This window comes from Oncorhynchus tshawytscha, linkage group LG26 (genome assembly GCF_018296145.1).
Source record: "Oncorhynchus tshawytscha isolate Ot180627B linkage group LG26, Otsh_v2.0, whole genome shotgun sequence".
Classification (NCBI taxonomy): domain Eukaryota; kingdom Metazoa; phylum Chordata; class Actinopteri; order Salmoniformes; family Salmonidae; genus Oncorhynchus; species Oncorhynchus tshawytscha.
In genome coordinates, this window is record NC_056454.1 from 10,717,253 (window position 1) to 10,742,741 (window position 25,489).

General features: G+C 41.0%; 1 protein-coding gene and 1 pseudogene across 2 annotated transcripts; one reads left to right on the top strand and one right to left on the bottom strand.

The window, feature by feature from the left end:
* Nucleotides 1-5,592: 5,592 nt before the first annotated feature.
* On the top strand, nt 5,593-12,819 carry LOC112225154 (mannose-1-phosphate guanyltransferase alpha-A). 2 transcript variants are annotated; one of them, XM_024388831.2, is made up of 13 exons: nt 5,593-5,725; nt 6,567-6,664; nt 6,747-6,850; nt 6,961-7,153; nt 7,285-7,344; nt 7,427-7,557; nt 7,701-7,715; nt 8,545-8,685; nt 9,594-9,691; nt 9,812-9,858; nt 11,510-11,602; nt 11,810-11,978; nt 12,182-12,819. In XM_024388831.2, the coding sequence occupies exons 1-13, from the start codon at nt 5,686-5,688 to the stop codon at nt 12,280-12,282; spliced, it is 1,290 nt and encodes a 429-aa protein (XP_024244599.1). In that variant the 5' UTR covers nt 5,593-5,685; the 3' UTR covers nt 12,283-12,819. The 2 variants fall into 2 exon arrangements, with proteins under 2 accessions (XP_024244599.1, XP_024244600.1); XM_024388832.2 differs by lacking the exon at nt 7,701-7,715.
* Nucleotides 12,820-14,115: 1,296 nt separating this feature from the next.
* On the bottom strand, nt 14,116-24,298 carry LOC112224989 (annotated as a pseudogene).
* Between the last annotated feature and the right edge of the window lie 1,191 nt (nt 24,299-25,489).

Consider the following 25,489-nt stretch of genomic DNA (forward strand, 5'->3'; position numbering starts at 1 on the left):
GGAGGACTGGGGTACTTCTTGGATTGAGAACAGTAGGTGGGGTAGTAGCTGGTCCCAGTTCTTCCCGTCCTGCTCGATGAACTTCCGCAGCATTTGTTTGAGTGTTTTATTGAAGGACTTGACGAGCCCATCCGCCTCCGACTCCGGACCCGTCGATACAGGTTGGTTAACCAGTTGCTTCCGGGCCGCATAGGCGATGGGTCGTCCCCGCTCTCTTCTTCGGCCGGCTCGTATATTTTTCCTCAACTCGTGCCCCCATAGGGCTGCGAACAGCGGTCAATCCCGTCCCACTAGGAGAGGTACCGGCAACTCTGGTACTGCACCCACCTTAATCTGGCAGCTCCCTGGTGGCGTCACGAGGTTGGTCCATATGGTATGAACACGGTGACACAAATCTCCCTACCCCCTTCGGTCTCTTGGTTCAGCAGGCTCGTGGTTACGAGCGTAACCATACTTCCGGAGTCTAACAGCGCTTCCGTGTCGTGTCCGTCAACCTTCACCGGGACCATGGGTGCAGTTGATTTGTGGTGCGCCCAACAGGAGGTGACATAGTTTACAGCGTGACCCACCTCATGTCCAGGGCTAGCTGATGGCATCGACTCCTCTTGAGCCGGGCAATTCCCGGCAATGTGCCCCTGGGCGCCACACTCAAAACACTTTCTTTGGTCTCCATCTACCTGGGGTCGTCGGTGGCGGGTCGGCCCTACCCCAGCCGTCTCTCCACGGGTTTGTGGTCCTTTGGCACTGCCGACTGTCGGTTTGGAGGATACAGCAGTGGGGCTGTCCTTACATCCCCTTGAAATGGTCGCCGACTCATCCCGGCTCCCACTCAGTCTGGGGTGTGCATAGACTCGCTGCCCTCTTCATGTCGCTCATATGGGCTCACGGGGATGCATAGGGTACGAACCTCCAGTCGTGGAACCGTTGAGCCCGATGGGCCAGGCTGTACCCCTGTCGGCTGAGTATCTCCCATTTGAGTCCGTCGTAGTTAGCTGCCTGTTCGTTGTTCAGATCCCAATACAGATTTAGGGCATTCCCAGAGAGGAACGGGGCCAGCAGACTAGCCCACTTTGGTCTTGGCCATCCTTCCCGTAGCGCTGTCCGTTCAAACGTACAGAGGTATGCTTCGATGTCATCGTCTTCTGTTAGCTTGATTAAAAACTGGTTGGGATGTGATTTAGGAGACGCTCCTCCTTGCAGCTTCTTGATTTCCTCAACGAGGCGGATGTTTTGCTGTCACTGTTCCTCCAGCGTTCGTTCCTGAACTGCCTGTTGTGCTTGTTGGGCCCGGACGAACTGAGCTATCAACTCGTCCATGCTGATGCTGTGTAAACGTCAACCCTGATCTGACCACGTTATCAGAATGCCCGTATTCTCCACCACTTGTGGCAGACCAGGGGGTTTGGTCAAGATGTTTACACAGATCAGACACGGACAAAGTATGATTAGCTCAGTTTCAAGGGTGTTTATTTAAATAATAAATCAAAAAGAAAAGGATAGGTCTCCCCCATGAGACCCTCTCCGGGATACCGTCTTCTGGGCTCCGGATCTTGCTGTATCCTATTGGGCACAAAAACTGTACTCCCTGCACATACCTCTGCAACCGCCCTCAACTATACGGGAGTCCTTTCTTCCCCTGCTCTCCCCTGCCCTTCTGGCAGCTTTATGGGCCTTGCACAGCTGGTGAGCAATCAGCCCTTGATTACTCACAAGCTCCCAATCAGCCCCAATTAGAGACCTGGCACGTCCAGCAGATGGAGCCATCGCATCGACGAGTCTCCCCCTGGTGGCTGACCTGCTGTACGCCACAATATATACAGTTGAAGTCGGAAGTTTACATACGCCTTAGCCAAATACATTTCAAATCAGTTTTTCACAATTCCTGACATTTAATCCTAGTAAAAAATTCCCTATCTTAGGCCAGTTAGGATCACAACTTTATTTTAAGAATGAAATGTCAGAATAATAGTAGAGAGAATGATTTATTTCAGCTTATATTTTTCTTTCATCACATTCCCAGTGGGTCAGAAGTTTACATACACTCACTTAGTATTTGGTACCATTGCCATTAAATTGCCTTTAAACTTGGGTCAAACGTTTAGCCTTCCACAAGCTTCCCACAATCAGTTGGGGGAATTTTGGCCCATTCCTCCTGACAGAGGTGGTGTAACTGAGTCAGGTTTGAAGGCCTCCTTGCTCGCACACGCTTTTTCAGTTCTGCCCACAAATTTTCTATAGAAATTTTCTATAGGATTGAGGTCAGGGACTTGTGATGGCCACTCCAATACCTTGACTTTGTTGTTCTTAAGCCATTTTGCCACAACTTTGCCACAACTTTGGAAGTATGCTTGGGGTCATTGTCCATTTGGAAGACCCATTTGCGACCAAGCTTTAACTTTAACTGATGTGTTGAGATGTTGCTTCAATATATCCACATCATTTTCCTCCATCATGATGCCATCTATTTTGTGAAGTGCACCAGTCCCTCCTGCAACAAAGCACCCCCACAACATGATGCTGCCACCCTGTGCTTCACGGATGGGATGGTGTTCTTCAGCTTGGAAGCCTCCCCCTTTTTCCTCCAAACATAACAATGTTTATTATGGCCAAACAGCTCTATTTTTGTTTCATCAGAGCAGAGGACATTTATCCAAAAAGTACAATCTCTGTCCCCATGTGCAGTTGCAAACCGTAGTCTGGCTTTTTTTTATGGCTGTTTTGGAGCAGTGGCTTCTTCCTTGCTGAGTGGCCTTTCAGGTTATGTCGATATAGGACTCGTTTAACTGTGGATATAGATACTTTGTACCTGTTTCCTCCAGCATCTTCACAAGGTCCTTTGCTGTTGTTCTGGGATTGATTTGTACTTTTCGCACCAAAGTACATTCCTCTCTAGGAGACAGAACGCGTCTCCCTCCTGATCGGTGTGACGGCTGCGTGGTCCCATGGTGTTTATACTTACGTACTATTGTTTGTACAGATGAACGTGGTACCATCAGGCATTTGGAAATTGCTCCCAAGGATGAACTAGACTTGTGGAGGTCTACATTTTTTTCTGAGGTCTTGGCTGATTTCTTTTGATTTTCCCATGATGTCAAGCAAAGAGGCACTGAGTTTGAAGGTAGGCCTTGAAATACATCCATAGGTACACCTCCAATTGACTCAAATGATGTCAATTAGCCTATCAGAAGCTTCTAAAGCCATGACATCATTTTCTGGAATTTTACAAGCTGTTTAAAGGCAGTCAACTTAGTGTATGTAAACTTCTGACCCACTGGAATTGTGATACAGTGAATTATAAGTGAAATAATCTGCCTGTAAACAATTGTTGGAAAAATGAGTATGTCATGCACAAAGTAGATGACCTAACCGACTTGCCAAAACTATAGTTTGTTATTAACAAGACTTTTGTGGAGTGGTTGAGAAACAAGTTTTAATGACTCCAACCTAAGTGTATGTAAACTTCCGACTTCAACTGTATAAACACTACCGTTCAGAAGTTGGGGGTCACTGAGAAATTTCCTTGCTTTAGAAGAAAAGCAATTTTATTTCAAAATTACATCAAATAATCAGAAATATAGTGTAGACATTGTTAATGTTGTAAATGACAATTGTAGCTGGAAACGGCAGATTTTTTAAATGGATATGGATATCTACATAGGCATAAAGATGCCCATTATCAGCAACCATCAGTCCTGTGTTCCAATTGCACATTGTGTAAACAAATCCAAGTTCATCATTTTAAAAGAAAACCCTTTTGCAAATTATGTTAGCACAGCTGAAAACTGTTGTTCTCATTAAGGAAGCAATAAAACTGGCCCTCTTTAGTCTAGTTGAGTATCTGGAGCATCAGCATTTGTGGGTTCGATTACAGAAGCAAAATGGCCAGAAACAAAGAACTTTCTTCTGAAACTCATCAGTCTATTCTTGTTCTGAGAAATGAAGGCTATTCTATGTGAGAAATTGCCAAGAAACTGAAGATCTGGTGCAACACCTCTTCACTGTTGAAGTTGAGACGGGTGTTTGTACGAGATCACAGCGTTTTTTGAAATATGCTTTTCTTTAAAAAACTAGGATATTTCTAAGTGACCCCAAGCTTTTGAAAGGTAGAGTGTGTGTATACACATATTTACAGTGATGTAGAATACAAAACCAAATGACCCAGGTGTACCAGATATACAGTATGAAGATCTTAAATTGTTTACAGAATTATGGTAAGAATGTGCCCAAAAATGTCAGTTTATCCAAAAACCTGGTTGCCTCTGTCAGAAGGCTTAAACTTGGCCCCAAGTGAATCTTCCAGCAAGAAAATGACCCCTAAGCACACATGAAAATCCACAAAGAAATGGTTTAGTTGTCAACAAAGTAAACATTTCGCAATGGCCATCTAATTCTTCTGAATTGTACCCCATTAAAAACCTGTGGTTTGAATTGAAGAGGGCAGTCATTAAGCGCAGACCAAAGGATATCAATGATCTGGAAATATTCTGTATCGAGGAATGGTCTAAGATCTGTCCCAATGTGTTCTCCAATCTCATAAAACCTTATAGAAAAGTCTCAGTGCACAAAGTATTGAAAACAGGGGTGCCAATAATTATTTTACTTCATTTTTGGTTACTTTTTTCATTTTATTTGATGTGTAATTTTGTTTAATTCCATTGAATCATCAATAGAGAAAAATATAATCCCACATGTTAGACAATGACAGTTTACTACTGGTATTATGTTTTTTGTTAATCTTTATCATAGGTGCCAAACATTTTGGAGGTGACTTTTTGCATTGTCGTTAACTAAACATACGCAGTACTGACATCCTGAGATGTCATAATCTTATTATGCTGCTGCACCCTAGTGGTTAATCCTTTGGTTCTTGTGAAGGGTAGGGAAATGGGTAGATAGAGTACTTTACATGTGCTGATTTATTCAAATTCAAGTCATATATGACACGGAGTTAAGAATAGCAGCAGATCCAACCTCATGCTTACTGCTGCTCTAAGCATGTCTCTCTAATTGAACATTTTGAGTGCTGAAGAGGCCTAACTTCTCCAAAGAGACTCATATCTAATTTTATGATCATTGCAGAGTATGGTGTTCCATCCGTTTGATACAAACACTATCTGTGGTTTTGCATATGTTATAGTTAACGTAGAAAAGATGTGCTTTAGAAACCACTTGGGAGATCATTTTACTGCAGGTTACATTTTAATGAGCAAATAAGAAAGTAAACTCCTCTGTTATTGTATCTGTTTATGTATAGTTCTCTTTTATTGAAGTTCATGATCTTCTTTGACCTTAGGCAGTTTTCATGCATAAATATGATGTGAAACAACAGGTATCAGTGTGAAGCAGGTGTTTGACCTGGTTTGAACTGACTTTGAGACATGAAGGAATCCTAGTAGTGGGAAGAAGAGAATGTGATGAGCAGGATACATTCATGTAATACCCCCATTAAAGTTTTACAATCAAATATAATTCATGTCACAACTAGCAGAATATAACATCACAGCATTCATCCACTCATTATTTGACATGCCTCTGATATACAAAGGTATACAAAACACCACTTCCCACAATCCTCCGTTTTACGTGATGACGTTTAAGCAAAAACAAACAAACAGGAAGAAGACAAAGTCAGGATTTGATCCAGATTACTAGTAGACAGCTAACATTAGCTACAACAAATTCAAGATGCTGAAATCTGTGATTCTCATTGGAGGCCCACAGAAAGGTGAGTGTTAAGTAAATTACTAAATTCATACATGTTAATTCCTCCAGTTCTGCTATCTAGAGCCACATATCTAGCTAGCTGTTAGCTAGCCTGGCTCTGAAGGGCTAGTTTAGGGGTGTATTCGTTACGACAATTCTGTTACAAAACGTTTTGCAACAGAAACCGTTTATTCCAAACGCTGTTGAGTTCTGTTTGGTTCATAAACGGAAGTTGAAGTGAAGTCGTGTCTCTCTTCATAAAAAATAAGCGGACTTCACCGCATAGCCGAATCGATAGGTGCTTGTGCCAAACACTTCGCAGACTATTACAGATTTGAATGGCAACGCGTGGAAACCATACAATTAAAATGAACGACAATGTACGTTTAAGAAAACCGCTTCTCCGTCACGTTGAAGAGCGTTTGGAGCAAAACGTTTTGCAAGATAATCTGCATAATGAATACACCCTAGTTGTAGGCTAATGAATGACGTGGCGTGAACATGGAAACCCTCAGGTGCAGTTTGCCATATCTAAGAATTTTTCGGATGAGCGTTGTCGAAAAAAGGCTGACAGCTAGCTGTCAATATAGCCTGGCATAGACATTCTGTGCTAGATACTTGAATTGTCCCATTGCACAAGTTGGGGCTTTCAACACTAGACCAAAATAGAACAGAAAATAATAGAATAGGGGTGCTTTCAACTCCATATAATATAATCTAGGATAGTATAGCTTCTTTAATTTTTCCAAGGTATCTTCTAATTATTTCCAGAAAGAACTGGCGTGCTGATCGAGGATAGACAGGTCATCAAAATGTAATTATGATCAACTGAGCAGGTGACTTTTGCCCTACTTGTCATACAGGTACACGGTTTCGACCATTGTCCTTTGAGGTCCCGAAACCCTTGTTTCCAGTGGCTGGTGTGCCCATGCTTCAGCATCACGTTGAAGAATGTGCCAAGGTAGGTTAGCACTGACAAAAATAATAAATGTCCCTCTCTTCATCATTGGTAGAAAGAAACATGGTTTGCATTTTTCCCATAGGTGCCAAATATGAAGGAGATTTTGCTAATTGGCTTTTACCAGCCAAATGAAGAACTTACCAGATTCATGTCTAGCGCACAGCAGGAATTCAAAATCTCAATCAGGTAAAGGAGAGGATCATAGTAATTTTGTGTCAACGTTGTCATAATAAGACAAAGCCTAGAACACATGGATGGACAGTAGTCTAATTGATGAACTTGTTGAAAATATGTAGGTATTTGCAGGAGTATGCTGCTTTGGGCACTGGAGGCGGCATCTACCATTTCAGAGATCAGATTCTATCTGGTGGCCCTGAGGCGTTCTTCATTATGAATGCTGACGTGTGCTCTGAGTTTCCTCTACCAGAGATGCTCAACTTCCAGAAGGAACACGGAGAGTCTAGCAGTTTCGTCATCCTGGGGACAACTGTGAGGAGACATCCATGATTTCTATGGCTTAGGCCTTCAACAATACAGGGAAAAGTTGGGAATATGCTTGATGGAGACAATGGGATATCGTTATTTGTCTCTCACTTGTTTTATTTTTCTTTATTTTGCAGGCAAACAGAAAGCAGTCCATGAACTATGGATGTATCGTGGAAAACCAGCAAACGAATGAGGTGATGCAGCACATTTTAGTCACGCTTCTATATTTACAATTATTACTTGACCCAGAAAGTATTTCTCTTGCTCTTATTTCAGGTTTTACATTATGTGGAGAAGCCTAGCACTTTTGTGAGTGACATCATCAACTGTGGAATCTACCTGTTTACCCCTGAGATCTTCCAACACATTGGGGCAGTCTTCCAGCAGAACCAGCAGGACATGCTGTTGTGAGTGGGAGGGATCCCCCAGGGACCCTATGCATGGAAGTGGTGCATGCAAATTTGATAATTTCCTATCATTGTTTCTCCTCATTTGTCTTTTTCCCTTTTCCCTTTCCTGCCATCATTCTGTTTCCCGTCCCCATCACCAGATATCCATACGAGGGGTAAGTCGGTACAACTAGGCCACTGCACAGTGTGGTTTTAGAGTAGAGATACGCATTAGTCAAATACGTCACACAAAAATATCTATCTAAAAAGCGTATCTCTTCATTGAGTCACAATACTAGCACATGGGGTGATAAATCACTCTCAAAGGTGTATTTTGGAAGGTTTATTTCCACACACTCACTCATCTTTTGATGTGCACATCATCCATCATTTGTCAAGATTGAAGGAGTTGGCATACACATTTATACAATTTGTTAGTAGTAAATCGCACAATAAAATATTTAACTATCAAATTTGGACCCATTCAAAGGGACTGTTGTGACATTGACTTTGATATAAGAATATTTCTGGACTTCCTTGAGTATGTGTTCCATTACTCAAGTCAACCATGTTGCCTCTGATCCCTCTTTTGTCAAATTACTTTTGCTTTCACACTCCATTTTAATACTACCGTGCTATATCAACTTTTAACAATCCCCACTGTATCCTTGGGCACTTGGTGAATCAATTACTCTTTTTGACAACTCTTCTTGGTGACTTTGGTGCTGTTAATGACCCATCTAAAGTCTTTCAAACTTTCTTGTGACCTTCAAGCTAGCCTTAGGTCACAATCCAATCGGAAGTGGTTGTGAGCTAACATTTAGAAAACACTGTACTATAGAATTATTTATTACGCTTGTTTTGCATCGTCTGGTGCTCTGGGTGGAGGTATCACTTTAAAACCAATTGAATGGTCTAAAATGTGGCTACCGGATGATGCAAAACAAACGCGCCCAGAGATAAATGTTAAGAGCATGGTCTCATAGATTGGTCTCTTCCTCACAGAGACGAGCAGACCAATGGCAATGGCTGGCATCGGGCTGAGGCCATTCGGTTAGAACAGGACATCTTCACAGCCCTGGCTGGGCAGGGCAAGCTCTATGTCTACAAAACACCTGCCATCTGGAGCCAAATCAAATCTGCAGGGTGAGTAGGTCATCTCAATCTGTGAATAACTTGTGTGGTCAGTGGGACCTGAAGATGTTGGAGTAGGATACTCAACCATCTTCTGAATCTGTGTAATAGGAATTTACAGGTGAACAAAAAGGAGACCAGTCATAGGTAAGGTAAAGGTAATTTTTTATTAGGAGTTGCAACAAGCACAGGAAAATGTCTAACTGGCCTTCTATGAGCAGGCCCTTATCTTAATCAGAAATCACCAAATGTTCTGTAAACGCCAGCCCGAGAGGCTTGCAAGAGCTAAAAACCAGAAGGCAGTGACTTTGTCAGTGGCTACAGAACTATACAGTGTTCACCGGATGACATCAATACAATACAACCGTACATAATGTGTCTTTTGTCCTTGTACCTCCAGTCTGGCGGCAATTACTATCAACAGATATGAGAATATCTGTTGATAGTGTATAGCACTGTTTTAGGCGTCTCACAGTACAGACATTGCAATTTATTGCCCTGGCCACATCTGCAGTCCTCAAGCCTGCTTGCAGCATGCCTAAGGCATGTTCACGCAGATGAGCAGGGACCCGTGGCATCTTTATTTTGTGTTTTTCAGAGTCTGTAGAAAGGCCTCTTTAGTGTCCTAAGTTTTCATAACTGTGACCTTAATTGCCGACCGTCTGTAAGCTGTTAGTGTCTTAACGACCGTTCCACAGGTGCATGTTCATTAATTGTCTATGGTTCATTGAACAAGCATGGGAAACAGTGTTTAAACCCTTTACAATGAAGATCTGTGAAGTAATTTGGATTTTTATGAATTATCTTAGAAAGACAGGGTCCTGAAAATGGGACTTTTCTTTTTTTGTTGAGTTTATTAACTTAAGTCATCTTACATTTCCCCATTTTACAATTTGCTTTTTGTAAATAAAAAATGACAGGTCTGCAATATACGCCAGTCGCTTGTACCTCAACCAATACCATAAAACCCACCCTGAAAGACTGGCTACAAACAAGGAAGGAGGGCCTAGAATAAGTGGTAGGTTATAGTACATTACTTGCCTTTTGTTACTTTTTTGAAGTTTTTGGTTGTCTTTACACGTGTATTTATACCTTTAAAAAAAATATTTATTTATTTATTTTCATTTTTTTTTTTCAGGAAATGTTTACATTCACCCAACAGCCAATATTGACCCTACTGCGGTGGTAAGTGCTTATCCTTGCTCTTACTACTTACCTACATACCATTCAAAAGTTTGAGAACTTAGAAATGTTGTTTTCTTTGAAAACATACATGAAATTAGTTGCAAAATAAATAGGAAATATAGTCAAGACGTTGACAAGGTTATAAAAATTGATTTTTAATTTAAATAAATAATAATTGTGTCCGTCAAACTTTGCTTTCGTCAAAGAATCCTCCATTTGCAGCAATTACAGCCTTGCAGACCTTTGGCATTCTAGTTGTCAATTTACTGAGATAATCTGAAGAGATTTCACCCCATGCTTCCTGAAGCACCTCCCACAAATTGTATTGGCTTGATGGGCACTTCTTACGTACCATACGGTCAAGGTGCTCCCACAACAGCTTAATAGGGTTGAGATCCAGTGACTGTGCTGGCCACTATAGACAGAATACCAGCTGACTGCTTCTTCTCTAAATAGTTCTTGCATAGTTTAACGCTGTGCTTTGGGTGATTGCCCTGTTGTAGAAGGAAATAGGCTCCAATTAAGTGCCGTCCACAGGGTATGGCATGGTGTTGCAAAATGGAGTGATAGCCTTCTTCAAGATCCCTGTACAAATCTCACACTTTACCACCATCAAAGCACCCCCAGACCATAACACTGCATCCACCATGCTTGACAGATCATTACATTTTTTTTTGAGTCTCACGAATGTTGTTCTTTGTGATCCGAACACCTCAAACTTAGATCCGTCTGTCCATAACACTTTTTTTCCAATCTTCCTCTGTCCAGTGTCTTATTTTGCCCATCTTAATGTTTTATTTTTATTGGCCAGTCTGAGATATGGCTTTTTCTTTGCAACTCTGCCTAGAAGGCCAGCATCCCGGAGTCGCCTCTTCACTGTTGATGTTGAGACTGGTGTTTTGCGGGTACTATTTAATGAAGCTGCCAGTTGAGGACTTGTGAGATGTCTGTTTCTCAAACTAGACACTTTAATATACTTGTCATCTTGCTCAGTTGTGCACCAGGGCCTCCCACTCTTTATATTCTGGTTAGGGCCAGTTTGCGCTGTTCAGTGAAGGGAGTAGTACACAGTGAGATCTTCAGTTTCTTGGCAATTTCTCGCATGGAATAGCCTTCACTTCTCAGAACAAGAATAGACTGGTCTTTGTTTCTGGCCATTTTGAGCCTGTAATCGAACCCACAAATGCCGATGCTCCAGATACTCAACTAGTCTAAAGAAAGCCAGTTGTATTGCTTCTTTAATCAGAACAACAGTTTTCAGCTGTGCTAACATAATTGCAAAAGGGTTTTCTAATGATCATTTAGCTTTTTTAAAATGATAAACTTGGATTAGCTAACACAACGTGCCATTGGAACACAGGAGTGATTGTTGCTGACAATGGGCTTCTGTACGCCTATGTAGATATTCCATTAAAATCTGCCGTTTTCAGCTACAATAGTAATTTACAACATTAAAAATGTCTACACTGTATTTCTGATCAATTTGATGTTATTTTAATGGACAGAAAATGTGCCTTTCTTTCAACTTTTGAACGGTGGTGTATATACTATACAATTCAACTCCTCAACAGTCAAAGACACTACATGCTAAAACAACAAAAAGACAATAAATGATACCTAATAAAACATCTAAATAAATCTCTTTCTATAGTTGGGTCCCAACGTCTCCATAGGCACAGGTGTGACCATCGGGGCTGGGGTGCGAGTGAGGGAGTCCATTATTCTCCATGGGGCTACTCTACAGGCAAGCAGTTCATATTGGCCTACCTTAACATTATGGCAAATTTTTGTTTGAAAAATTGGCCAGTTCCTCAGTCAAAAATTAAATGCTGAAATGGCTGTTCTTCGCTTGATCATAGCACACAGATCATGTTTTTATTATGTCCACTTGTTTTAAAGTAGGTTTGATAATTGACACTGACCTAATTCCATTTTCATATGGTTCTTTTAGGATCACAGTTGTGTGTTGAACTGTATAGTGGGATGGGACAGCACTATCGGCAAGTGGGCCAGAGTTGAAGGAACTCCCAGTGACCCCAATCCAAATGACCCCTATGCCAAAATAGATAGTGAAACACTCTTCAGAGATGGAGAACTCACACCATCAATCACCATTCTTGGTAAGTTGCCTATAACTTATAACATTGAGTTGAGCTGGACTGGTTACACTTCCACCATAGTTGCTGGAAAGGACTAGCTGAAAAGGAATTATCTGAGCCAGCACAGTGCATTTCAGGGCAATAGTGTGAAAAGGGTATTGGATTCATGTTGATTTTTGGAGCATGTAACCATGACAATGTTTTAATATTGCTATTTTTTTCAGGTTGTAATGTAACAATCCCGGCTGAGGTAATCATACTCAACTCAATTGTTCTGCCATATAAAGACCTCAACCGGAGCTTCAAAAACCAAATTATATTGTAGTTAATTTTCTGTGTGCGCTGTTCATTTAGTGTCAAACCAAATGAAGGATTTTAGCTTGAAGAAATGCCACTGCCTCTGGGTTATTGTACATAAGATCAATATATAAAAAGGAGATGACACTTATTTAGGTGTTTGGAAAGTTCTAGACTTGATATTGTGTACCCCCCCCTTTTATGCATTAACTGACGTTACCATCATTTGAGATGCTTTGGGAGGCTGATGATGAGCGTTGGTTGGTTTGATTACCTCGACACGTCTGAATGTCATCCTACCACTTTTATGAAACGTACGTTTCATAAAATGTATTTTAACTGTTACATTTCTGCACTAGCCCTATAATGAGCTCTGTATGATGGATTCACTACCATGTAAGGGGAATTATAAAATAATGGTCATATTTTGGCATGGGGTTGCTGGCATTACTTACTTTAGGTGGTGGTGCTAACCTTTTGTTACTCAGAAATTGCGTCCTGAAAATGTAAACTAATCAGCTGCAGACTTTTATAAGATTGCAAAATAAAAGGAATTGGTTACAAACTGTTTAATTATTGAGTGATAATTTGGGGGCCTTTCAACATGAGTGCTTTGATTTAAAACGTGACCATTTTAATTGCATTGTAGTTATTCTGACATTCTTCTCTGAAATACATTGTTGACCGTCTCATGTTTCTTTTGATTAAAGGGGCAATCTGCAAAAGTCCAAAAATGGATGTACCAATTGCCGTTTTCCACTTTTAAATAGCAATCAAGAAATGTTTGCTTGAAATTTGAACATAACAGGTGACCTGGAGATTCTGGCCTTCGATTCTGTACTTTGTTATTTGTGACAATCATAATGGGATATAGTTAACCATAATTAAATTTTGTTCCTGCGTGACATTTTTGAAATGGAATGATTTTGCCTTTAATCAATCACTTATGGTTCAGACTGAGTTTGTACCTTTTTTAATTACTAAGTGTTGTTTTTTTTAACAAAATTGCAACCATCAGTTCCAAGTTTAAGAAAAAAACATTGGTACTCATGATCATGCAGAAATGTTTCATAATGCAGTTTATTCAATCACAGCTACCCAATTGTGTTCGTCATGCATTATGCTGAGAGTTCCTCAAATGTACACTGCCCTATCATACTCCATTTTACAATACTTAACATTTCATATAATATTTAACATTTTTACACAGATATGTAGTCAAATGTGAAGTGCTTTTATTTTCCCAAGAACATACCAACGTTCTTCGTTCCACTGAACTATCCACACAAAACTAATCCAATTTAAAGAAGTCAGGAAACCACAGTGATATCAGTTGAGGGACGTAAATAACTTTAACCGTATCAGTCTTTGCCCTGCTACTGCAAAAAAGCCAATTCTAACAAGGACAATGAGAAAAGGTAGCAAATTGTCATATGCCATCTGCAAAACTATTTTGACAAATTTCAAAAGTGTTAAAAGATTTCAAAAACAATTTTAATTAAATAAAAGTGGTCTTACGTATTGAAGGCATTCTTCATTCTGCCCTTTAGGGAACCATGGGTAGGAGTCTTAGGGTACATACACAGCTCAGGGGAAGTCGGCGGGTTAAACAGACGATCTGAAAAGATGGTAGTTCCTTGTTGGAGGCACCATGAGGATTCAGCTTTTGTCTTAATCCAGCATCGTGTACATTAAAACTGACACATCACCCCGGTTACATTTGGGCAAGGGCTGTTGAGTAGTCATTGACGGTGGAGTTTCTCAATAGCGCACAGCAGCTGAGTGTTGGTGTCAGGTTGTTTGTTTGCCCTCTGTCTATGCTGTGGCTGACATTGGCATCGATCACTGATATAACCTGGTTCTACACCATGAGGTGGCATTTCCAGTTCTTAGCAGGGAACGACAGCATTTGGCCTGTGATCTGAGAGAGATGATGAAATCGACAGTAACCTGGTTCACAAATGCAGAGGCATTACACATATTGCATGCATCTACATGGGTAGCATTGCAGAAATGTTACACCACTGAAAGGACTAGATCAATGGAAATACTCAATGTGACACTTGATATTTATTTTTTTTAAATACTGAAACACTGTGAAATAGTGAAGATCACAATTGCATGACATTTATACACAAGACAGTGCCCACCTTTTGGCTTTGTGTTTGTTTCTCTCATAAGGGTTGTGGGGAAGGGCTCTGCCATTCCATGTCCCAAAATGGTTGGTCCAAACATCCTGGACAAATTGTTCTGTTCTGGTCCCATTTGACACAAGGGGCTCTGCAGGACTCTACAGTGGGCAGTAAAGGCAGTGTGCAAAAAACTTAAGAAGACATTAACCTCTTATTGAATATAAACTTCCTGTTTACTCTTGCAATAACCTGCATCTGAGTGGTCCAATTTTGCTCAATTTCCTGACAAGTTATTGGGATTCGTCATTTATGGAACTGTAAGTTGAGGAAATAGTACCCTCTCGGGGAGAAAAAATAATAATCACTCTAAAGACACAGGGAGGTATCCCATCACCCTTAGGTGTTACCTCGGCAGATACAGCATGAGGAAAACCAGTGTGTCACTGTTCGGCTTTGGCAGATCTGCTATGGCCTGGTAAATGATTGCTGTGCTGTTGTCGTCATCTGTAATCTCTGTAAGCGATACACAACCCATCAGTGAGGCCCTTAGGACAAGGAACAGCAGAGAAAAATGCTGAGAGACATACAATAACGTTATACCTCAAAATAATCTACACTCACTCTGGCAATTATCTCTGTTGATTCACTCACTCCATTATGACTCGGAAGGCCTCTAGAGATACATTATAGTTCTTTGTAGCATTAGTCGTTTTGTGGATGGCAAATGCCCTGGGCTCCTTCAGACATCTCAATGCAATTTACAAAAGGGTTGGTGTTATGTCCTGAAGTCAATTGGCTTTGAGAGCGGGAGAGACTGATTTAAATGGGCTCATTCCCAGCATGCCACAAATTACCACTTACTCTTCACTTAAGACCATATATAAGATTGAAATTAATATGCTGGAAGTAGACAAACTGGGCTGGGAGAAATATTGAGTGTTGATATTTTTATAGTCATCAGGGAGTTTTACAGTTATCAGGGAGTCATATTACAACAAGGAAATAACCATCTGCCCTGAATGGATGAGGTTAAGTGTAAACATTCTCCAGCGCTTGATACCTAAAGGTTTGCGAGGTGATTTTGAGATGCTCATTACAAATCCATCCATGAGCATTACTGCCAAATGCATTGCATCAATCATTATATTCATGTAGATTACATAGTTTAGATACTTTAGTGTGGCTTCAAACCATAGGCCAAATCACTTTGCGTGCAACACTCAGAAATCCTGCTTCACACACTCAGGGGGAATCCTAACTTCCACTCAACTCAAATTTTCAAGCTAAAGTGAAAATTCTACTTAAGTTGAAGTTTATAAACAGCCATATGGTAATTGATTATCATTAAACAGGGTTAGGGTCAATTCTGAATTCGAAGGTGGAACCTAAACGTGCATTTCCTCTCTAGGACAGGAAATTACGTTAAAATAGTGGCGGCAATTTCCTCTGGTGGGGGGGTTCCTTTAATTACAATTACATTTTTGAATTGGTCACACCCCAAGAAATTACCCTGTGACAGTTCATTGTGTTGGGCAAAGCATAACTTCCACTTCAGTAGAATTTTCACTTTATAGTCATGCATTTTGATGTCATTGGGAGACGAAGTGAGAATTTGAATTAAGTGGAGGTTAGGACTCGACCCTGAGTGTGTAAAGCAGGATTTCTGAGTGTTGCACTCAAACATTTACAGTGATTTGGCCTCTGGTTTGAAGCCGCACTAAAGTATCTAAGCTATGTAATCTACATGAATATAATGATTGATGCAGTGCATTTGGCAGTAACGCTCATGGATGGATTTTTAATGAGCATCTCAAAATCGCCTCGCAAACCCTTAGGTACCAAGTGTTGGAGAATGCGTTAACCTGACCCATTTAGGGTAGATGGTTATTGTTGTAATATTTGACAACTCCCTGATGACTGTGAAACAAAATTCAAAAGGCATATTTATTCTACACATCATCATAGTCTTTATTTGTTGTATGCTTTGCAATAATAAGTGTCCTATCCTTTTGTCACCTGAATGAAACTTTCATGTTTCACATCTCAGTTAAATTGCTTTGAATTGCTTTGAATTCAATTATGCTTCCTTCAATTCAAATGCAATTCAAATTATGCTTGCTGTGAGGTGTAGCCAATTCAAATGTATTGTTTGAATTTAATTCAATTCAGTAATTCTGAATTGATCCCAACCCTGTCATTAAAAGTGATCACATACCACAGGCCTCCATGAAGGTTCTATGCAGCCTGAAGGTGATGAGAGACTCCTTCAGTTTCCTCAGGAAATTATGTGTATGTCATCCACTCTGGGCATGCTGCTTCACCATACGCTCACCCCCAGGAACACGTTAAATGCCTTTCTGCAACAACAGAGGGAGGAGGAAGTCAAACATGCTGATAACTAGTCAAATATAAATGTGTCTGAATAGAAACTATTCCAGATTGAGAATAATATTGCTCCTCCAATCCTCTTTTCTCAATTTCGTTCACGCACTGAACAATTATCTGAGGGATCCTAAGCTGGGTAGGTGGGGCAAAGCTCTCTAACGTGTCCTGCAAATGAATTAGAAATGCTTATTTTTAACAAACAGAACAAAGCAAGGTTGGAACTTTTGGGAATATTGAGTTGAGGTACTTCAGATCCATGAGCTCCACATGAGGCAGAGACAGAGTAGTTCAGACACTTCTGTTTACATTCGGGATGAGCTACCACAAAACAGTCCCTGGACTTCATGGCCATCTATCCGAACTGGATCCTCTTCCGACATGGCTCGCACGTTTCTGGACTAATCAACTGAATAGAGCACAGATGGTTAAAAGTTCTATACATATTCTAAATAGTACTAACAATTTCTATTCAAGAGTCACTGTGTACAGTTGAAGTTTGAAGTTTACATACACTTAGGTTGGAGTCATTAAAACTTGTTTTTCAACCACTCCACAAATTTCTTGTTAACAAACTATAATTTTGGCAAGTCAGTTAGAACATCTACTTTGTGCATGACACAAGTATGTTTTACAACAATTGTTTACAGACAGATTATTTCACTTATAATTCACTGTATCACAATTCCAGTGGGTCAGAAGTTTACATACACTAAGTTGACTGTGCCTTTAAACAACTTGGAAAATTCCAGAAAATTATGTCATGGCTTTAGAAGCTTCTGATAGGCTAATTGACAACATTTGAGTCAATTGGAGGTGTACCTGTGGATGTATTTCAAGGTCTACCTTCAAAATCAGTGCCTCTTTGCTTGACATCATGGGAAAATCAACCAGACCTCCACATGTCTGGTTAATTCTTGGGAGCAATTTCCAAACGCCTGCATGTACCATGTTCATCTGTACAAACAATAGTACGCAAGTACAAACACCATGGGACCACGCATCCATCATACCGCTCAGGAAGAAGACGCATTCTGTCTCCTAGAGATGAACGTACTTTGATGCGAAAAGTGCAAATCATGAGGGGGAAATTACGTGGATATATTGAAGCAACATCTCAGGACATCAGTCAGGTAGTTAAAGCTTGGTCTCAAATGGGTCTTCCAAATGGACAATGACCACAAACATACTTCCAAAGTTGTGGTAAAATGGCTTAAGAACAACAAAGTCACGGTATTAGAGTGGCCATCACAAAGCCCTGACCTCAATCCTATAGAAAATTTGTGGGCAGAACTGAAAAAGCGTGTGTGAGCAAGGAGGCCTACAAACCTGGCTCAGTTACACCAGCTCTGTCAGGAGGAATGGGCCAGAATTCACCCAACTTATTGTGGGAAGCTTGTGGAAGGCTACCTGAAACGTTTGACCCAAGTTAAACAATTTAAAGGCAATGCTACCAAATACTAATATGTAAACTTCTGACCCACTGGGTATGTGATGAAAGAAATAAAAGCTGAAATAAATCAACATTTCACATTCTTAAAATAAAGTGGTGATCCTAACTGACCTAAGACAGGGAATTTTTACTAGGATTAAATGTCAGGAATTGTGAAAACCTGAGTTTAAATGTATTTGGCTAAGGTGTATGTAAACTTCCGACTTCAACTGTAGTTTAACATAAGAAGATGATATCAATGAGACAGTTCTTACTGTTTCAGACAGGAAGTAGTGTCTCAAAGTGGGAGTGAAGACCCGTTTGAGTCTGGGCTCTGTGGTGGTGGTCATTTCCATCTCTGCTATGGTGTCGAGCTCCACGGTGGTTTAAGGGTCATCAGTGGTTTCATCATTGGGAGTCAAGAACATTGACCATTTTATTGCATGGGAATTGGGGAAAAACAGCTTGAGCCACAGGGATTGAGTTAAGTAGGCTTTATTGTCCTTTCCAAATGCTCTTGCCAGAAAGTCTCTGGGTTTGTGACGGTTGCTTTCACAATCGTAGTCTCAACTTTCTGAATAAAAGTATGAAACACTTGCCATTTTCAAGATTAATGAGTGGGCCTACTCAAATTGAATGAACTCACACAGTGCTGAGTAGTCTTTGCTCCCTCAGAGTGAAGTGATCTCTACAGTGCATGTGGGAGGAGAATAAATGTGACAAGGCAGTCAGAAAGGCTACATCCCAGATGATACCATATTCCTTCCTGCACTAAATGTAGTAAAAAAAGAAATGAAATTAAACTTGTTTTATTGTCACATACACCAGATAGGTGCAGTGAAATGTGTTGTTTTACATGGTCAGCCTTAGTAGTAAGGCGCCCCTGGAGGAAATTAGGGTTAACTGCCTTGCTCAAGGGCACCTCGAAGGCTCAGGTATTCGAACCAGTGACCTTTCGGCTACTGGCCCAATGTTCTAACCGCTAGGCTACCTGCCACCTCTACACTGATTGAAGTGGATTTAAAAACGTGACACCAATAAGGGATCATAGCTTTCACCTGGATTCAGCTAGTCAGTCTGTGTCATGGAAAGAGCAGGCATCCTTAATGTTTTGTACACCCAGTGTATATACACTACCTGACCAAAAGTATGTGGACACCTGCTCATTGAACATCTAATTTCAAAATCATGGGCATTAATATGGAGTTGCCCCCCCCCTTTGCTGCTATTACAGCCTCCATTATTCTGTTAAGGCTTTCCACTAGATGTTGTAACATTGCTATGGGGACTTGCTTCCATTCAGCCACAAGAGCATTAGTTAGGTTGGACACTGAAGTTGTGCGATTAGACCTAGCTCGCAGTTGGCGTTCAAATTCATCCAAAAGGTGTTCGATGGGGTTGAGGTCAGGGCTCTGTGCAGGCCAGTCAAGTTCTTCCACACGGATCTCAACAAACCATTTCTGTTTGGACATTGCTTTGTGCACGGGGGCATTGTCATGTTGAAACAGGAAAGGGCCTTCCCCAAACTGTTGCCACAAAGTTGGAAGTACAGAATCGTCTAGAATGTCATTGTATGCTGTAGTGTTAAGATTATTCTTCACTGGAACTTAGGGGCCTAGACCGATTCATGAAAAACAGAATGCACTATGCATTCGGGCAGGTGGCATTCTCCTGGCATCCGCCAAACTCAGATTCGTCTGTCGGACTGCCAAATGGTGAAGCGTGATTAATCACTCCAGAGAACAAGTTTCCACTGCTCCAGAGTCCAATGGGGGAGAGCTTTACACCACTCCAGGCGACGCTTGGCATTGCGCATGGTGATCTTAGGCTTGTGTGCGGCTGCTCGGCCATGGAAACCCATTTCATGAAGCTCCGAACAGTTATTGAAGCCACGTCAGCACAGTTATTGTGCTGACGTGGCTTCCAGAGGCATTTTGAAACTCGGTAGTGAGTGTTGCAACCGAGGACAGACAATTTTTACGCGCTACATGCTTGACGGTCCTGTTCCGTGAGCTTGTGTGGCCTACCACTTCTCAACTGTGCCATTGTTGCTCCTAGACGTTTCCACTTCACAATAATAGCACTTACAGTTGAGTGGGGCACTGACTTGTTGGAAAGGTGGCATCCTATGACGGTAACACGTTGAAAGTCACTGAGCTCTTCAGTAAGGCCATTCTACGGCCAATGTTTGGCTATGGAGATTGCATGGCTGTGTCCTCTATTTTATACACCTGTCAGCAATGGGTGTGGCTGAAATAGCCGAATCTACTCATTTAAAGGGGTGTCCACATACTTTTGCATATATAGTGTAGTTAACTATATAGGGAATAGGGTGCCATTTGGGAAGCACAATGTGAATGGTCCTGTGCTATTTCCACCTGAGCAGACGGGTGTGCTGCTCTGTGCACTGAGAGGATGATGCTGAGCAGAGGGCCTGATGAATACGCCAGCTAGTAGGAGGTGACAACACACTAGGCCCAACTACAGGGACACAATGGCCATGAACACATCAGATGATTCCGCATTAATGTTTTGGTAACTGTAACACCAGACAAATCATGGTGTATATTAAGGGTTCTCTGTTAATTGATTATCCAGTAAGGTTATTTCTATCCCACACAATGTCTAATGATTTATTGTCAAAGACCTAACGACCGGCTTATCAAATGAATCTATATGTTTGAACTAAAAATAAACTCATGTTTTTTGTGCCAAGGGCTTAAGATAGACTGGCTGAACCAAATAACTGTCTCCCTGGTAAAAAGGCCTTAGTTCCACTCCAGGTGGTTCAAATAACATTCAGAAAACTGGACTGCTTTTGTACTGTGAAGGCCAATACTTATTAGTAAAATATTTAGCGTAAAACCAGAAGCATCAATTTTGAAACAAAGGACAAAGAATCGATTTTTCAACTTGAACAATTCAGTTAATTGTTTTTATGTGGTTGAAACTGAAACCCCAGTGAATTGTTTTCTAATTATTAAAGTTAACCAATCCATCGACCTCCATGTTGCAGCCTTGTTTTTATGAAAAGTATGGGTCAAATCCACATTATGCCTCTGCTTACCTTTTCCACTCGTCTTCCCCCAAGGTGATCTTCTGAGCGACCACCTACTCTTCCTGTCTTTCCAGCGGGAGCACCTGCATTCGGTGTCATGGAAGATAGCTTGGAATGCCCAAAAGTGCAGAACATGGGTCAAAGATCTATCAAAATGAATCATAACTTAAACCTCAAGAGGTCCACACCATAGGAGGCTGGTGGGAGGATGGATTGGTAACAAAACACATCAAACATATGGAAACAACATTTGACTCCGTTCCATTAAATCCATTCCAGACATTACAATGAGCCCATCCTCCTATAGCTCCTCCCACTAGCCTCCTCTGGTCCACACTTACCCTTTTTTCTCTTGCCCTCGACTTAAGTGGTTTACCACTGTTATATCCAGGACCTGTACACATTGAAACACTACGTGAAAGAGTGATACACGGACCATCCACAAGCCACAAGCTTTTACACTGTCTTGTAAGGGTACATGTGAAATAATTTGATCTTGGTTTAAATGTGGATTTTCAGTGATAAAGTGTCATCATCAGTTCTATCATAACTAATATCAGAGTGAGACGGGAATGAAGACTCGTCAATGACAGATAATCGAATGAGAAATCAATAGAAACAAAACCCAAATGAATAAAGTATGAGGTCATTTAAAAAAGTACTGGGATATGACTATACTTGTAGTAGCCTATTGTTTGCTCTTGTGTTGGGTGACATTGGCTCCCCTGTGGTTGAAGTTGGCCAGCATAGATCTCTGCTCATCATTCAGGCATGCATTGGACTTCCTGTCGTGAACCAGTATATCACACATCAGTTGCAATTGTCGCTGCTGTGTGGATATACAGTGCATTCTGAAAATATTCAGACTCCTTCACTTTTTCCTAATTTTGTTAAGTTACAGCCTTATTCTAAAAGTTGTTAAAAAAAGAAAAGAATCTCATCAATCTACACACAATACCCCATAATGACAAAGCAAAAACAGGTTTTTAGAAATGTTTGCACATTTATGAATAATAAAAAACAGAAATACTTTATTTACATAAGTATTCTGACCCTTTGCTATGAGACTCGAAATTGAGCTCAGGTGCATCCTGTTTCCATTGATCATCCTTGAGATGTTTCTACAACTTGATTGGAGTCCACCTGTGGCAAATTCAATTGGTTGGACATGATTTGGAAAGGCACACACCTGTCTATATAAGGTCCCAGAGTTGACAGTCAACATCAGAGCAAAAACCAAGCCATGAGGTCAAAGGAAATGTCTGTAGAGCTCCAAGACAGGATTGTGTCGAGGCACAAATCTGGGAAAGGGTACCAAAAAATGTCTGCAGCATTGAAGGTCCCCAAGAACACAGTGGCCTCCATCATTCTTAAATGGAAGATGTTTGGAAGCACCAAGACTCTTCCCAGAGCTGGCCGCCCGGCCAAACTGAGCAATTGGGGGAGAAGGACCTTGGTCAGGGAGGTGACCAAGAACCCGATGGTCACTCTGATGGAGCTCCAGAGTTCCTCTGTGGAGATGGGAGAACCTTCCAGAAGGACAAACATCTCTGCAGCACTCCACCAATCAGGCCTCTATGGTAGAGTTTCCAAATGGAAGCCACTCCTCAGTAAAAGGCACATGACAGCCCGCTTGGAGTTTGCCAAAAGTCACCTAAAGGACTTTCAGACCCAGAAAACAAGATTATCTGGCCTGAATGCCAAGTGTCACATCTGGAGGAAACCTACAGTGAACCTACATCCCTACAGTGAAGCATGGTGCTGGCAGCATCATACTGTGTGGATGTTTTTCAGCGGCAGGGGCTTGGAGACTAGTCAGGATTGAGGGAAAGATGAACAGGGCAAAGTACAGAGAGTTCCTTGATGAAAACCTGCTCCAGAACACTCAGGACCTCAGATTGGGGCGAAGGTTCACCTTCCAACAGGACATAGCTAGAGCCGGACTTGAACCCAATCAAACATCTCTGAAGATACATGAAAATAGCTGTGCAGCGACGCTCCCCATCCAACCTGACAGATCTTGAGAGGATCTGCAGAGAAGAATGAGAGAATCTCCCCAAATAGATTTGTACCAGGCTTGTAGTGTCATACCCAAGAAGATTCAGTGCTGTAATCACTGACAAATGTGCTTCAACAAAGTACTGAGTAAAGGGTCTGAATCCTTATGTAAATGTGATATTTGCTTTGTCATTATAGGATATTGTGTGTTGATTGATGAGGAAAAAAAACTATTTAATACATTTTAGAATAAGGCTGTAAGTTAACAATATGGGAAAAGTAAAGGGGTCTGAATACCTTCCGAATGTACTGTATGACATTTAAGATAAATGTTTATCCCATCATCTTATAGACTGCAGAAAGTACAACATTAACCAAATAAACCATGCATTTATTGATCAACAAACTGTAAGTGGCTTCAGTTTATGAGAAGCATGTTGGGAAGTTCGAGATGATGGTGCTAATAACAATCGGACACGTACCATGATAATGACCTAATGATAATGAATTCTTGACCTCAAAGTCTAAATCATGAGCTCCAATAGGACAGCCTAACAAAGTTAAAGGGATCCATACCAAGTGCTGAAAGTCTGCTTCGGGCTTATAGCGCTTCTTAATCTCCACATTGACCTGGTTGCGACATTTTTTCAGTTTAACCTCCAGGGCAGCCTGGGCTATGTCTGACTTCACCATCAGCTCCTTGTGTCTCCTCAGCTCCAGCTCCACAGGTAGCCATTTCCTCTTGGTGACATCATAGTTTTTCACTACTTCAATTAATTCTGGCATGAAAAGAAAAGACCAAAGTGACAAGGCTTGTGTTAGACATCATTCTATGTTCCAAATGTGTATAATGATAGAACAAAAAAAGAGAATATGCCATGACACGAAATGTGTACTTGTGAATTGCAAGATTTGGCCATAACATCTCACAACCATTCACACATGAACATGTCTTTTAGTTTGACGCATTAGAATGGAATACGTCTTGAAATGTGTCTCAAGTGACAACATGTCTGAAGCCATACTGTGTACCATTCAACATTTTGTCTTATCACATCTTTTTAGGGGCTGTAATGTTCTGAACTGAACAAAAGCAAAATGGCATAGTGGAGTAGTGTGCCAACATTTAAATCCTGTAGCCTACACACAAAAATTAATTTGACTGGGCATTCACTTATCTACAAGTCCCAGGATAATGTTGCATTCGTACCCAAGTGGGAGGTGGGAATTTACCAGTAGTGAAGTCGTAAATAATGCTTTGATATATTCAAGTGCATTGAACTCATTGCGAAACGCTGATTGGCCAACAAGCTGCATAAACCATAAACTAAAAGTACAGCTATCATGCTTGTAAACAAATTATTGTTATTGTCAAAAAATTAGGGGTTCAACAAGGGTCCTTCTAAGATCCTCAAAGTTTTTTGAAGAAGCTTAGCGTTCTTAGTTCTGAAAAGTGCCCCCAAAAGGTTCTTCCAAGAACCTCATAGGAGGTGGGGTTCATCATAATGAACACTGACAACTAAAATATTGTGCTATTGTTGTGTGTATTATTATTATTAAATCAAATCAAATCAAATCAAATTTTATTTGTCACATACACATGGTTAGCAGATGTTAATGCGAGTGTAGCGAAATGCTTGTGCTTCTAGTTCCGACAGTGCAGTAATAACCAACAAGTAATCTAACTAACAATTCAAAAACTACTGTCTTATACACAGTGTAAGGGGATAAAGAATATGTACATAAGGATATATGAATGAGTGATGGTACAGAGCAGCATAGGCAAGATACAGTAGATGGTATCGAGTACAGTATATACATATGAGATGAGTATGTAAACAAAGTGGCATAGTTAAAGTGGCTAGTGATACATGTATTACATAAGGATGCAGTCGATGATATAGAGTACAGTATATACGTATGCATATGAGATGAATAATGTAGGGTAAGTAACATTATATAAGGTAGCATTGTTTAAAGTGGCTAGTGATATATTTACATCATTTCCCATCAATTCCCATTATTAAAGTGGCTGGAGTTGAGTCAGTGTCAGTGTCAGTGTGTTGGCAGAAGCCACTCAATGTTAGTGGTGGCTGTTTAACAGTCTGATGGCCTTGAGATAGAAGCTGTTTTTCAGTCTCTCGGTCCCAGCTTTGATGCACCTGTACTGACCTCGCCTTCTGGATGATAGCGGGTGAACAGGCAGTGGCTCGGGTGGTTGATGTCCTTGATG